General features: G+C 40.2%; 3 protein-coding genes across 3 annotated transcripts; 2 read left to right on the top strand and 1 right to left on the bottom strand.

The window, feature by feature from the left end:
* The first annotated feature begins 848 nt into the window (after nucleotides 1-848).
* LOC116889705 (chaperone protein DnaK-like) lies at nucleotides 849-2390 on the top strand. Its single transcript, XM_032890587.1, is given in 1 exon segment — nucleotides 849-2390. A coding segment is annotated over 1 exon segment (1542 nt).
* Nucleotides 2391-10575: 8185 nt separating this feature from the next.
* Nucleotides 10576-11253, top strand: LOC116889707 (5'-3' exonuclease-like). The gene has a single exon (XM_032890589.1). The coding sequence runs from the start codon at nucleotides 10576-10578 to the stop codon at nucleotides 11251-11253; it is 678 nt and encodes a 225-aa protein (XP_032746480.1).
* A 3226-nt stretch (nucleotides 11254-14479) lies between these two features.
* Nucleotides 14480-15172, bottom strand: LOC116889706 (tRNA (guanine-N(1)-)-methyltransferase-like). The gene has a single exon (XM_032890588.1). The coding sequence runs from the start codon at nucleotides 15170-15172 to the stop codon at nucleotides 14480-14482; it is 693 nt and encodes a 230-aa protein (XP_032746479.1).
* Between the last annotated feature and the right edge of the window lie 208 nt (nucleotides 15173-15380).

The raw sequence follows: 15380 nt of genomic DNA, 5'->3' as shown, positions 1-15380 counted from the left end.
CTTATGGGAAAACCCAAATTGGATAGATGTACTCTTATTTGGTGGGTTCTGCCGGTTATTAATTTAATTTCTAGAAGGGTTTCTTTGCTGTTAGGGAAATGTCTTATTAGTCTAATTTCACTAATTGCTTCTTTGGAACCAGGAGTTCCTGCATTTACGGACTTCACTTTATTGTTCGCACTATCTTTCAGAAGATAGTCCTTTACCATTCTTTTCTTGAAGGGCACCATCCCATTCACCAGAGCTTCATAGTATTTGTCTACTTTTCCTTCTTTCATAGCTTTCGACAACTCTACATATGCTTGGTAGGTTTTGGCACCAATTAGTAGACCGGACGTGTTTCGGTCTAGTCTATGGACAAATACTGGTTTTCATAGATTTTTTCGGTTCTTCTCTTTCCAATTCATGTGTTTTAGCAACTGATTGTTCATGTTTAGGAATGAGTTATATTTGTCGGCTTGAACAGTAATCCCAACAGGCTTATTCACTATTATCACTGCTTCATCTTCATAGACTACATCTAAGGGATGAAGCTTGTCTAGATTTATGGATGGGGAACTGTCTTTAGTGCCGTATAACTCCAATTGATCGCCTTCCTGAAGACGATAATTGATGTTGGTTCTTTTTTTATTGACCGTTACATTTTTGGTTCTTATCATTTTGATGGAAAATACCTTTGTTCAGGTCGGTTGGAGTATCCTTAGATACTTCAAAATTGGATAATTTTGGTATTTTGTGCTTATCGATATTGTAATTTTGCGCATTTTTTGTGATTCCCAATTTTTTTGACTTTCGTCGTTGCAAATTTCCAAATGTAATTTATAATTTGTAAAGTAAAATTTACGACTATGGCAAAAGAGGTAATAATCGGTATCGATTTGGGTACAACTAACTCTTGTGTTTCTGTTGTTGAAAACGGAGCGCCTAAGATTCTTGAGACGCCTGACGGTAAAAGAACGGTTCCTTCGGTTGTTTCCTTCAAAGGGAGTGAAATCATCGTCGGTGATAGTGCTAAACGACAAATGGTTACTAACCCAAACACAATTGTTTCCATCAAAAGATTGATGGGTACTGACAAAAAAGTCTCTGCAATAGGTAAAGAATTTACTCCTGAGGAGATCTCTGCTTACATTCTTAAATACATCAAAAAGTATGCTGAAGATAGACTGGGTCAAGCTGTTTCCAAAGCAGTTGTGACTGTTCCTGCTTACTTTAACGATTCTGAAAGACAAGCTACCAAAAACGCCGGTACAATCGCCGGACTTGATGTTGTTCGAATAGTTAACGAACCTACAGCTGCTGCTTTGGCTTACGGTCTAAATCACGCAGACAAAGAACAAAAGATTATCGTTTACGACCTTGGTGGTGGTACATTTGATGTATCGGTTCTTGATATGGCGGACGGTACTTTCGAAGTTCTTTCTACTTCCGGTGACAATCATCTTGGTGGTGATGATTGGGACCAAGTTATTATTGACTGGCTTGTTAAGGAGGTTCAAAGAGAGCATGGAGTTGATCTTTACTCTGATAATCTTGCACTACAAAGGGTTAAGGATGCTGCTGAGAAGGCAAAGATTGAACTTTCCTCAGTGACTCAGTCTCAAATTCTTCTTCCATTTATTTCCATGGTTGGTGGTACTCCTCTTAACGTTGAAAAAACCCTTACAAGAGTTGAGTTTGAATCCCTGACAAAACATCTTCTTGAAAAGACAAGACAACCCTTCCTTGATGCACTTAAAGAAGCCAAACTGGAGGCCAAAGATATTGATCAAATTCTTTTGGTTGGTGGTTCTACAAAAATGCCTGCAGTTCAAAAACTTGTTAAGGATCTATCTGGCAAAAATCCTAACCTTTCTATCAACCCAGATGAAGTTGTGGCTCTAGGTGCTTCTGTTCAGGGCGCTATCCTTGCTGGAGACATTAAAGATATCCTTCTGCTTGACGTTACTCCTCTTACATTGAGTATTGAAACTGTGGGCGGTATTGCAACTCCTTTGATTGCAAGAAATACAACTATTCCTGCTGAAAAAACTCAGGTGTTTTCCACTGCAACAGATAACCAACCTTCCGTTGACATTCACGTGGTTCAAGGAGAAAGAGCGGAGGCTAGACAAAACAAGTCTCTTGGTATCTTTACACTTGACGGCATTCAACCTGCTCCTAAGGGTGTTCCTCAAATTGCTGTTACTTTCGCGATTGACGCTAATGGTATCCTGCACGTGAAAGCTGAAGATAAAGGTACAGGTAAGACAAACTCTATCACAATCAACCAAAATTCTGGATTGAATGAAGAGGACATTAAACGAATTATTGCAGAAGCTGCTGAAAATGAAGCTCAAGACAAAATATGAAAAGAGTCTGCGGAAGTTAAAAATGAGGCAAATGCATGAATCTCCATCGTTGAGAAGCAGTTGCATGATAATCCTGAGATTCCTGACAACAACAGAGAACATGCAATTCAAATCATCAGCAACATGAAAGGTCTTATTAGAGATGAGAAAATTGATGAATTGAAGGCACAAATGGATGCTATCAAACAGCTAAGTAAAGAACTGGTTAAAGATGATGGAGCTGAATCCAATGACTCTTCGGAAGAGGCAGAAGTTGTTGACGCAAAAATTGAAGAATAACCTTTTCCCCTTTAGCCTGTACCTTTGGATCCAAAGTTAAAAGAAGAGCTGCAGAATTACGTCATAAAGGTTTTGGAGAGCGATCAACGCCCTATGACCTTGAACTTTTTGATGCACTGTGTTTTTGAAGAGCTGCAGAGGAATAACGGTACTTCCGTATACATAAGTCAGAAGGAATTTTTGGAGGCTCTTAAGGAATTAACTGATAAGTGCTGAGTGGGAAAAACCAAATACAACAAGTATTATCTTGATTATCTAGATTATGAGGAAATCGGAGAGGAACAGCAAGGATTCCTTGAAGTGGACGTTCTTACAGGACACGGATATATAACAATAAAGAGGAATTACAGGGAATATAAAAAGCCATCTTACTTTGTGCACAAGAAGAATATAAATTCTGCCCAGTGAGGGGACTATGTTAGCTTTGTTGAATTGAACAACACTAAACCTAAAAAGTTTGTTCTAAAGGACGCTAAGATCAAGAAAGTACTTCCAAAACCTAAATTGGAAATGTAGGATCGCATTTGATTGGGTACGGTGGTTGTTCAAGACGATAATTTCTCCAGACTCAAGGAATCCATTCTTAAAGTCCTAATTAAGGACCCCAAAAAGATTCCCCTTAAGGTTTTGATGATCAAAGTCTTTAATGACCTTGGTTCCGATAGAGCATACATAGGAGAGGATGTGTTTATGAAGGCCTTGGAAGAGCTTACTGCCGCATGTCTGATAGGTAGAAATCAATGAAATAAATATTACATAGATTATCTTGATTATCCCGAAAGCGGAGTTGAGGGGGAAGGATACTTGGAGATAGATTCAGTGACCGGCAACGGATACATTACACAAAAGATTAATCCTAGGGAGTATAAGAAGTCTTCCCACTTCGTACATCGAAAGAACCTGGCCGGATGCAAGCATGGAGACTACGTTAAGTTCGTGGAGTTGTCCATTCACGATAAGGAACACTTTCGTAAGTTCTCAAGGATAGATGCCAAGATAAAGTGTGTTATTGATAAGCCGCTTTAAGAATAATGAAGATCCTTTTTATAGGGGACATATTTGGGTCCCCTGGGCGTTTTATGGTTTCCCAGCATCTACGGAAGATAGTGCAAGAAAATGAAATAGATTTAGTTATTGCCAATGGAGAGAACGCCGCTCATGGCAAGGGCATAACCGACAAGATATATTACCAGTTGATGGAGGTGGGCGTTGATGTTATCACCATGGGGAATCACACTTGAGCTAAACCTGATACGGAATTCATATTAGAACAACCCAACATTATTAGACCCATGAACATAAAAGAACAATTTGAAAGGTCAAATCAGGGAAGGGGTACTATGGAGATGGAAGTGAAGGGGGTAAAAGTCAGGATAACTAATTTGTTAGGTAATAGCGTTTTGTTTCGTGACATGCAGAGTAATGCATTTAGAGCCATGAAACATCTTTTGGATACCATAGATAAGCCCGATCTTCATATAGTTGATTTTCACGCCGAGACTACCTCGGAAAAGTATGCATTCATGTGAGCCTTTAATGGAAAGGTGGATGCTATTGTTGGCACACATACTCATGTTCCAACCAATGATGCATGCATAACAAATGAAGGCACTGCCTTCGTATGTGACGTGGGGATGACAGGTCCAGCTCACGGTGTAATAGGGGCTAAACGTGATTCAATAATTGAGAAGTTTATGAATCCTGATTACAAGTTCATTATGGATGTGCAACGCGGAGCTAAACAACTATGTGCTGTTATCATGGAGTTTGATGAAGAGCACAAGATAATGAAGAAAATAGATCCATTTATTATTAGGGAAGGGTTTAAGTATATTGCGGGTGTCGAAGGTTAATCTCTACAACAAATATAGACCCCTATCCTTTTCAGAAGTAATAGGACAGGATCTTGTTAAGGTCCTTCTGGCAAATGTTCTTAACCAGGATAAGCTAATACAGTCTTTCCTGTTCTATGGGGCCCACGGGACAGGAAAAACATCCATGGCAAGGATATTTGCCAAGATGTGGAATTGCGAAAGGTTTAGTGAATTGGGGGACGTTTGTAACGAATGTAAGAATTGTAAATTGATAAACGAGTCCAAAACCATGGACATCATAGAGATCGATTCCGCCTCCAACAGCGGAGTAGATAATGTGAGGGAAATAATACAGAACAGTCAGTATATGCCTTTAGACCTTAACAAGAAGGTTTATTTAATAGATGAATGCCATAACCTTAGTAATCCTGCCTGAAATGCATTCCTTAGGACTATAGAAGAGCCTTATGACAGCGTCATCTTTATATTTCTCACAACAAGCATTCACAGAATACCAAGCACCATTCTTTCGAGGTGTCAGAAATATAACTTTTCACTGCTGAGTACCGAGGAGATGGAGAGAGTTGTTGATAGGGTAGCCACAGGAGAGAAAAGAGAGTTGGACTTAGATGCTCGGAACATGTTGATTACTCTTTCTAAGGGTGTGGCGAGAGAGTGTGTGACCCTTATGGAGCAGTTATTTCTTATGACGGATCAGAAAAGTATCTCTATTGAGAACATAGAGCATCTCTTTGCGCTTACTAATAAGGAGGATCATTTGAGATTCTTGGAATTATTGGGGCATGGAGATGTAGGGAAGCTATTGAAAATGGTGGATAGGGTTGTTGTGCAAAACATTCACATGCTGCATTATTTCCAGTCGCTGCTAGATATCATGATGGAGATGCATACTTACTCTATTACTGGAGATGAAAGCCTGTTGAGTCGGCTTCTTCCTGGAGAGGTTCGTAGACTGATGGAGTTTGATATTCCATACATGGGGCTTTGTGAGGTGTTATTCAGTTCAATTCAGTCTTTTGGATTATCTGTTTCTAAGGGTGACTGGGCAAAGATGGTTTTGTTTAGGCTTCTTGATGCGGTTGGAGTTAGACCAGAAAGACCGTACATCCAGGAAATAAAGAAAGAAGAAGTTGTGAAGAAGATTGAAGAGCGTGTGGAGGAAACACATAGGGATCTTAGATTTCCTAAGGAGGTGGAATTGAAGGTGCTCTATAACACCGTGAAGATAAATAGAGATGACAAGAAGTCAATTGATCACATGAAGATGTATCAGAACCTTAAGGAGGATAATAGGATGACTCCTAAATTGGCGGAGGTTATGTTTCGGAATGATGCTTTCTTTCCTGGGAATAAGTTGATTACTACCGATAGGACTGTGCTTATGCTTTTTCAGTCACAGAAGTCGGCGGATTTATTTAACGAGGTTGTTAAGGGTGATCCGGATATGGAAAAGGAATTGAATGAATTATTTATAGGGGATTATTTTTGGTGGGGGGCAAGCATTGAGCAAATGAAATACAATGCTTCCAGAACTGACAGACCTTCTGATGCAGAAATAAATGAGGCTTTTAATAAATCTCAAAATATTATAGTTTTTGAAAATCTTTTACAAATTTTTGGAGAAGAAAAATAAAATAAACCAAGGGAATGAACGAGCAGGAATCTGCGCGGAGGCAGAAGCTTCATAATTTGCGGAGTAGGGGTTTTGATCCTTATTCCTGACCCATTAGTTCTGAATGGTGTTGTACCGACACTATAGACGATATTGTTTATTCATATAAAGAGAAGGAGGATCAATTTATAGAAGATAACCAAAACAAGGAGTTTGTTTTGGCGGGTAGGGTTGTTTCCATTAGGCAGCCTTTTCTGGATCTGAGATATGGTTGAAGCAAGTTACAGGCCTATATTAAGTTAGATAAGTTGAATGAAGATTCATTGTTTCAGTTTGAAAATCTAGATACAGGAGATTGGGTAGCAGTTAGAGGGAAACTCTTCAAAACCCAGAAGGGCGAACTTACTCTAAGGGTTGAATATTTATCCATAGTATCTAAGTGTTTAAATCCCTTCTTTTCTTCCTATTATGGAATGAAGGATGAGGAGCAGTTGGTAAAGAATAGGGTTGGTAGGCTGCTGGTGGATAAGGAGCTATATGACACTATACAGACTAGGTCTACAGTTATTCATTACATCAGAAACTATCTGCATGAGAAGGGGTACATAGAGATAGAGACTCCAATACTTGAGACCACGTATGGAGGAGCCAATGCAGTTCCGTTCGTGACTCACTTTGAGTCTTTAAAGACTGATTTTTTCCTTAGGATAGCTCCTGAGTTGGCTCTAAAGAAGGCCATAATTGCAGGGTTTCCTAAGGTGTTTGAGTTGGGGAAGGTGTTTAGGAATGAAGGTATGGATTCCACCCATAATCCAGAATTCACCACTTTGGAAATCTATACGATAAACAACGATAATGATGACGCAATGAAGTTGACTGAAAATCTCATTAAGGAGCTTCATAAGAAGGTGTTGAAGAAGGGAGTTGTGATGATGAATGGATATGAGATTGATTTGGAGAATGCTTTTAGGAAAGAAAGAATGGATGATCTTGTGAAAGGCAAAACAGGGGTGAATTTTTTCCGAATCAGTAAATTAGAAGAGGCTTTGGATGTGGCAGATAAATTCGATGTGGAAATTGCTCCCTGGGAGAGAAGCATAGGTTATATATTCCAGAAGCTGTTTGATAAGTTGGTGGTTCCGGAGTTGATTCAGCCTACTTTTGTATATGGATTTCATAGGGATGTATCTCCTCTGGCCAAATCCTTGTCGGATGTACCAGATGAGGTATCTAGATACGAGCTTTACATAGGGGGAATGGAATTTTCTAACGGATTTTCCGAGCTGAATGATCCGGATGAACAGAGAAAAAGGTTTGAACAGCAGGTTTTAGAGAGACAGAATGGAAATAAGGAGGCCTTTGACATAGACGAAAGTTATTTGTTTGCCATGCAGTATGGTCTTCCTCCTACGGGTGGCATTGGGATAGGAATAGATAGGTTGGTGATGTTGTTTACTGGTCAGAAGTCCATAAAGAATGTGATGTTTCTACCCTCCTATAAGAAATAGATTATTTTGCCTCCTCCATCATTATTAAACAGGACCAACAGATCTATCTTTCAATCTTCAATAACAGTAGAAGATCTTGTTGCACATGCTGTTAAGAATGGACATAGCCATGTTGTGATTTCGGATTTTCAGACCTCCAGAAACTGGCTTGAGTTCTACAGAGAGGCAACCAAACACAATCTAATTCCTGTTTTTGGGGTACAGATTAACTATAGGACTTCATCACTTCTATTTCTGGCCAAGAACAGAAGAGGTTATGGGGAGTTGTTGAAGTTGGTTGGGTGTTGTGATCCTGAGCAAGTTGATAGGAGTGATCTTTGTTTTATTCATCTTGAAGGGGATGATTTCTTTCCTGAGGACGAGAAGTATGTGGCCAATGTGGAGGAGGATAATGGGGTGTATGTTAGGGAGAATAAGTTTGTTAAGGCAAGTGATTATGAGTTCTTTTGTGTACTCAAGGCTATAGAGCAGAAGATACCTTTGACGGATTCGCTCATATTTCATGAGCAGTTTATACATGACTATCTGGAAATGGAGCCTAGGCATTTGATTGAGGATTCGTGCCAGATCAAGAATATATTCAAGATATTGGAGGAGTGCGAGAGGTATGACATTGTTAACGAAGAGAGAACCTTGGGATTCTTTAATGATGCCTCAGGAGAGATGGAGAAGATTCTTGTGGGGGCAATGGAGAAGATTCAGGTGGATAGGGAGGTATATGTGGAGAGATGAAGGAGAGAGTTGGAAGTTATTGGGAAGAATGGTTTGTGTGATTATTTTTTGGTGGTGAGGGATGCTATTGAATGAGCAAGAAGTCAAGGGATAAGCATAGGGCCTGGTAGGGGGTCCGTATGTGGGTCTTTGGTGGCTTATTTGATGGGGATTACGGAGGTGGATCCCATAAAGTATGGACTATATTTCGAGAGGTTTCTGAATGATACCAGGACCACTATGCCTGATGTGGACATAGATGTTGACAGCAAGAGGCGAGAGGAGTTGGTGGGATATCTCAGGGATAAGTATGGAGAGGATTATGTTTCTTTTGTTTCAGTGATTAAGCAGTTTAGGGTGAAGGTTGCCATTAGGGATATTGGTAGGGCCTTTGACATTTCAGAGAGAGAGATTGATTTTTATCTTAAGGAGTTTAGGAATGATGATGTGGTGACGAAAGAAGAGTTGGAGAAGTCGAAGTTGGTTAGGAATTTTCCTGATATAGCTAAGCATATTGTTAGGTTACAGAATTTTCCGCATGGATATTTGGTTCATGTTTCGGGAGTGATTATTTCTAGTGTGAGAATTGGAGATTGGGTTCCTGTAGTTAGGGGCCCTTTGGTTCTTGTGGCACAGTGGGATGCGGGTGATATGGGGAAGATGGGGTTTGTGAAGTTTGATTTTCTTTCCTCTCAGTATCTTCATATGCTTGGGAATATGGAGAGAGAAGTTAGGAGAATTCGTGGTGGTTTTGATTGATCTGAGGTGGAATTGGATGATGCGAGGGTGTATGAAACTCTAATTAAAGGGTTTAATGCGTTTGTTTTTCAGTTTGAGGGGGAGAAGATAAATCAGTTGATACATAAGTTTAGGCCAGAGTCCATAATGGATCTGGCGTTGATATCTAGCATTTATAGACCTGGGGCTTCGGATCAGATTTCGGTTCTTTTGGCACGAAAGACGACCAAGAATCATGGGGTGGAAGATGCTCTTGAGGAGACATATGGATTACTTGTGTATCAGGAACAATTGATGGCTTTGGTTGTTGAAACAACTGGATGTACTCTGGGGGAAGCCGATAATTTCAGGAGGTCAATATCTAATCCTGAAGCTATCGAGGAGTTGAGGAATTGGTTTAGGGAGAAATCTCTAGAACGGTTTGACGAGAAGAGGGTTCAGGAGGTATGAGATTCTATTATTAGGTTTGCTAAATATGGATTTAATAAATCGCATGCTGTTGCTTATGCACTTGTGTCCTATAGGTGTGCATGGCTTAAGACACATTATCCTGAGATTTTCTATCCGGAGGTGCTTGTTCATTCTAATAATCCTAAATGCTTCTGTGAATTGGAGTCCATGGGCTTTATGGTTTGTTTTCCCTCCTATGGATTTTCGGAGTACGATAGGTTCAGAGTGGTAGATAGAAAAGTTTATATGCCCATTTCCCAGATACATGGGTTGGATATTTCCCGGGAGCAGTATGATGCAATACCCGGAAGAGAAGGGGATGCTTTGGGGGCTATAAGGGAGTGTATGAGATGTGGTGTTTCTATGGATGATATGAGGATTCTCATAAGGGCTGGATTCTTCAATTGATTATTTGGGCCTCGGGAGTCGGAAGTGTTCTTCGACAGGAATTTGGAGGTTATATGGGACAACAGTATGTATGTTGATGAGAAGAACAGGGCTATATTTGATTTGGATGTTACTAATGTGGAGTGTTCTGCGGAGGATTTCAAGACCTATGCGGAATATAAGAGGGAGCTTCTGGGGTTATCTAATACAGTTAGGAGAATTAGGGGTAATGTTTTTGAGAAGCATCCACAATTAAAGAGAATACATTTGGTTGAGGGAGAAATAGGACCGGAGGATCAATTTATTGGGTTTGTTTCAGAGGTTTATGAGTCATCGAACTATAGGCATCAGCCTTTTCTTTTCATAAGATTGTCCGATGGTTTTTATATTACTCCTAGGTTGCTTTTTTCTGGTGATGATGTGTTTACTCTGGAGGAATGGATGTCGAAACTCAAGGAAAATCCACCAATTATAGCAATCATTACAAGGAATAGTGATGATTATTATAGGATTTTGAAAATTAAGGTTATTTCCTAAAGGAGGCCCTTTTGGCGGGTTGACTTTAGGGGGTTTATATTAGTTTTATTATGGAGGCGAACAACGATCTGGCGGTCATTATAGATGGCAATGCCTTCATGTATAGGATCTTTTACGCCACCCAAAGGAATAGGTGAGGCGGGAACTTTAACATTACTATTGCGGCAATGAATAGGTCGTTGGATGCCATTAAGGATAGGTTTGTTGGATACGATAGGATATATTTTGTAGTTGCCTTCGACAGTGGGAAACCTACAATAAGGGCTCAACTGTTCGATGACTATAAGGCAAATAGGCCTTCAATGCCTCCACTACTTAAGGAGGGAATTCCCAGGATAAGGGAGATATTTGATAAGAAGGGCTTTGTAATGATTGATGCTCCGAATGGATATGAGGCTGATGATGTAATTGCCTCTCTGGCAAAGGGATTTAATCAGAAGTCAATATATACCTATATATTCTCGTCTGATAAAGATCTTCTTCAATTGGTGAATGACATAACCACCGTATCACTGTCCAAGGCTAAGGGGGGATATGAGGATGTTGATATGGATAATTTTTCTTCGCTAGTAAGGGGCCTACAACCACACCAGATACCATATCTTAAGGCTTTGGCTGGGGATAAATCTGATAATTATCCTGGAGTTGATGGGTTGGGAGACACCACTGCTTCGGCCCTTCTTAGGACATATGGGGATTTGGATAATATCTATGACCATTTGGAGGAGCTTAGCACCAAATGCAGAAATAGACTCTACGGGCATAAGGATAGGGTACTTAAATTTCTTGAGTTGGCCACATTGAATAGAGATCTTGATCTCTCGGAATGGTGGTACAAAATATGAGGCTAATTGCCGGTTTAGGTAATCCCGGAAAAAAGTTTTGTAGAACCAGACATAACGTAGGATTCATGATCCTGGATGCGTTTTTGGGGGACGTTAACTGGGGAAAATCGTTGCAGGGAATGCTGCTTCTAAGGGATAATGTGATGTTCTGTAAGCCCTTAACATACATGAATCTTTCGGGGGAGTGCATAGAGGCTGTCAGGAGGAAGTGTGTGCTTAAGAATGATGACATATTGGTGATATGTGATGATTTGTATCTTCCGGAGGGAACCTTTCGGTTTGGCATAAATAGAAGTCACGGCGGGCATAATGGGTTGAGGAATTTGATATTTAAGCTTGGTGGTCAGGATTTCTGTACATTGAGAATAGGGATTGGGCCACGAGAAAGGGCCAAATGCATATCCGACTATGTTATGGAAGAAATGAATGTAGAATCCAGAAGAATTCTTGAGGGGATGTACCCTGATATATTTGCCTCTCTTCGGGATTTCTCGGAAGGTATGGGAATACTGGAGCTACAGAATAAGTACAACAGGCGGTAGATTACTACTTTTTCTATACATCCCACTAAATAATGGGATGTATTGATCGTGTCTGTTTCTGATCTGGTTGGACTGTTGAGCGGGATTTCGGGTTCGTTGGGGGCAGTATCATCCGGAACCCAAACTTTGGTTGTGCCTTCTAGCCTATATGTTTTTCACCAGTACTATCGAGAGCATTACTACTATACCTATGATGAGGAGTATTCCTTCGATGACAAAATTCTCATATTTGATAACAAGCAAAAGATAGACAAGGATAAGGTAAATGAGATATTGTTTCAGCGATTAAAGTATTCTGGGAATAGAACTTTTAGGGGCAATAAGTATAGAGATGGCCATCATGCAATAGACGGTTTCGTTGACTGAAGCAAAAACCATAAGGGATTTGATTCTCTTAAGGATATTCTTAGGTTTAATACCGATAAACCTCAGTCCCTTTTTACCCACGTGGACAATGACATAAGGCTGGAATACAACTTCAGCCGAAACGGAATCATACCATGATATGCTTTCTATTTCAACGGATATACAGATGCCAATCATTTCCAGAAGATCAATTTTGGTAAGTTAAAGAACAATCACCTTAACCTAAAGACATTTAAATCCAGCGTTCCTCACGTTAACAACTGTTATTCTGGGTGAATAACACCATATGTGAGTGGTGCTGATGTAGATTCTGAGGGATACGATGGACATTGTGACAACATAGGAATGACTGACGTGTCTCCTTTTAAGCATACTTCCTCAGTAATGTGGAACACTCCCTATGTGGCCTATAAACACACCAAGAAGGGCGGTTGAGATAATCAATACTATCACTACGTATTGGGTAACTATTCTTCCACCGAGAAGAAAAGTGAGAATTTACTAAAGGAAGGAACACATGGCGGCTCATGATTTGTGGATTATGATGATGTGTTTTTGGTGGAGCTTGAGGGGGATCATTTAAGGATCTCCCTGAATAAAAACTCTAAAGTGGTTGAGGAGTTGGATATGAATGATGTCACGGTGTCTAATCACAAACTCATGGACTTTCTTAAGGTGTCTTCAATGCTGGACTTTGACATTTCCTTCAGACAGTTGGGTTCCATTAAGAGGCACTACTTTACACTTAAGGATGTGCTGGAAGATAGGGTTAGGATTCCGGTTCAGTCCGAACACCAAATGTTTTCGGACTTCACTTTTTCGGTAAAGGTTAAGAGAGGTCTAGAGAATGTTGTTCTGGCCAATTCCAACCAGAATTATTCTCGATACTATTACAGGCTGAATCTGGATGCCATGAAGGTTTCAAGCAAGTTATTTGAGTCTTTGACCTTTGACAAAACGGGAATAGAGGATATGTTTCCAACTGAGCTTATGGATCCCAAGAAATTGGCTTCCAGATTCGTATTCTCCTCTGAAGGCGGAACTCAGAAAACTTCTGCCAATGTGGATTTACTTAAACATTTGAAAATTACCGGAGAGGTGGACGATGATACTGGAACAGCTCACATTACCTACCATTTCAATGATAAGACCCACAGAGTTGACATATACAACATGCAGACTCTTCCGGATTTGTCTGGGGAGAAATTCGTGGCCGAAGATATTCCTGATGCTATGGACAAATTGAAGGATAAGAGAAAGGAAATTACCTCACAGTATTTTTGGGACAACCTGTTTGCCCAGGAGAAGATTAGCACTGGCGAATGGAACACCACATCCCAGATATATCTTTCTTCCAGGAATCCGATTAAGTCTCATGGAATTAGGTCTCGAAAGAGATGGAATTTCTACGGATATGATATTCGAATTAAGAAGGCACAGGAAAATCACCTGATACCCAAACTTATTCTCCCGACAAAATACAATCACATTTCGGATCTTTTTCGAACTGAGCGAATATGCTAAGTCTTTCAACCTAACAAAATCCGATTATCAGTACCACGTTTTGGAAGAGAACAAGAATCAAATGCAGGTTTTAGTTAGGTTGGACAACAATCACAAAACCTCGAGAACCAACATGAGCCTGAGTCAGGGCGAACACTCTTCAACATCAAAGAAACGTCCACCTTTCCAGAAAATTTACACCCTTGATGTAACGGGAACGAATAGGGATAATTCTCTATCTGATTCGCAAGGAAGTTCTACTGACCGTTCTGCAATGGTGGGTTCTGCGGTAGTGTTCACCACAACAGCTTTATTCATGATTATGAAAAAATTGGGAATTCTTAAGCGATTGAGGCCAAAGGCTAGAGTCGTTTCGGAATCCGATTAAAAAAAGAGATAGGGCTTAGTAAGCCTTATTCTGTCTAGGGTTGATAATTAATCTAATGCTCCCTTTAGTGGATCATTCCGCCCCTCCATTCATTTCTTTCGGGGAAGTTCCCTTACCTTAATTTAGGTTTCTTCCTGAAGGAGTTTACCGCGTTTCACCTGCATGTTTCCAAGCAGCTCGTCTCTGTGGCACTTTAGGAGATCAAGGTATTAGTTTCCTTTATTCTTGACCTCGTCATCACCCCCCTTTCGGGGAATGTCGGACTTTATTTTTTATGTGTCCGCATCATCACTACAGCCTTCTCAGGTCTGTGGAAGTAAGGACTTTCCTCTAGTCCAATGACTGGACCAGCAATCAACACCCGCCCTATCTCAACTTACTATTATGTCAATTATTTTTAACTTTGTTATATTGGCAAGGAGAATTGTTACTCTGTTTTTGTGTTTGTTTCCTTGTATTTTAGGTATTTCTTCCAGAGATCGGGACGTCTTTCTTTGGTGATTCTTTCCTGCTCTTGCTTTCTGAATTTTTCTATTTCACCGTGGTTACCGCTTAGGTAGATTTCTGGAACATCTTGCCCTTCAAAGGACGGGGGTCTAGTGTATACGGGATAGTCTAGAAGATATTCGTCGAAGGATTCTGTTTCAAGAGACTGTTGATTTATTACTCCGGGAATAAGTCTTGTTACGCAGTCAAGAATTACCATTGCGGCTAGTTCTCCAGAAGTTAACAGATAGTCCCCTATAGACACTTCGTGTGTTACGTATTTCTGTATCCTAGCATCTATTCCTTCATAGTGGCCACAGAGCATCACTATATGTTCTTGTTTGGCAAGATCTCTTGCCATTTGCTGTGTGAGCGGTTTTCCAGAAGGAGAAAGAAGTATTATGCTATGGTTGAGTAGGTTATTTGTCTTTAGACATTCCACTATTGGTTCTATTTTTAGAACCATTCCAGTTTTTCCACCGTAGGCATAATCGTCTATTTTGTGTCCTTTTTCTCGTCGAAAGTTAATGAGCTCTATGTTGACGAGATTCTTGTTTTGGGCTTGTTTGATTATTGAGGAGGAGAAATAGGAAGTGAAGGAATCTGGGAATGCAGTTAGTATGGTGAACTTCATTGAGGTTCACTATCGTGAACTGTGTTTCTTAAGTCTTCGGAGTCTTTCGGTAAGTCCTCTGTAGTTTCTCAGGTAGTAGAGATTGTTTCTTCTTGCTCTTCCTTTAGCATCAACTTTTATTTCCTCCACAAGGGGAGAGTGTAGGAAGAATCTTTTTTCTATCCAGCACTCATCTAGCTTTTTTCTCATTAGGATGTTGTGTGTGGTT

The sequence above is a fragment of the Rattus rattus genome, unplaced genomic scaffold (genome assembly GCF_011064425.1).
Source record: "Rattus rattus isolate New Zealand unplaced genomic scaffold, Rrattus_CSIRO_v1 PGA_scaffold_59, whole genome shotgun sequence".
NCBI lineage: Eukaryota > Metazoa > Chordata > Mammalia > Rodentia > Muridae > Rattus > Rattus rattus.
This window is presented reverse-complemented; position numbering and strand designations above follow the sequence as displayed.

Coding starts and splice junctions, on each gene's coding strand:
- LOC116889707 (XM_032890589.1), top strand. CDS start 10,576: ATGAATAGGTCGTTGGATGCCATTAAGGATAGGTTTGTTGGATACGAT.
- LOC116889706 (XM_032890588.1), bottom strand. CDS start 15,172: ATGAAGTTCACCATACTAACTGCATTCCCAGATTCCTTCACTTCCTAT.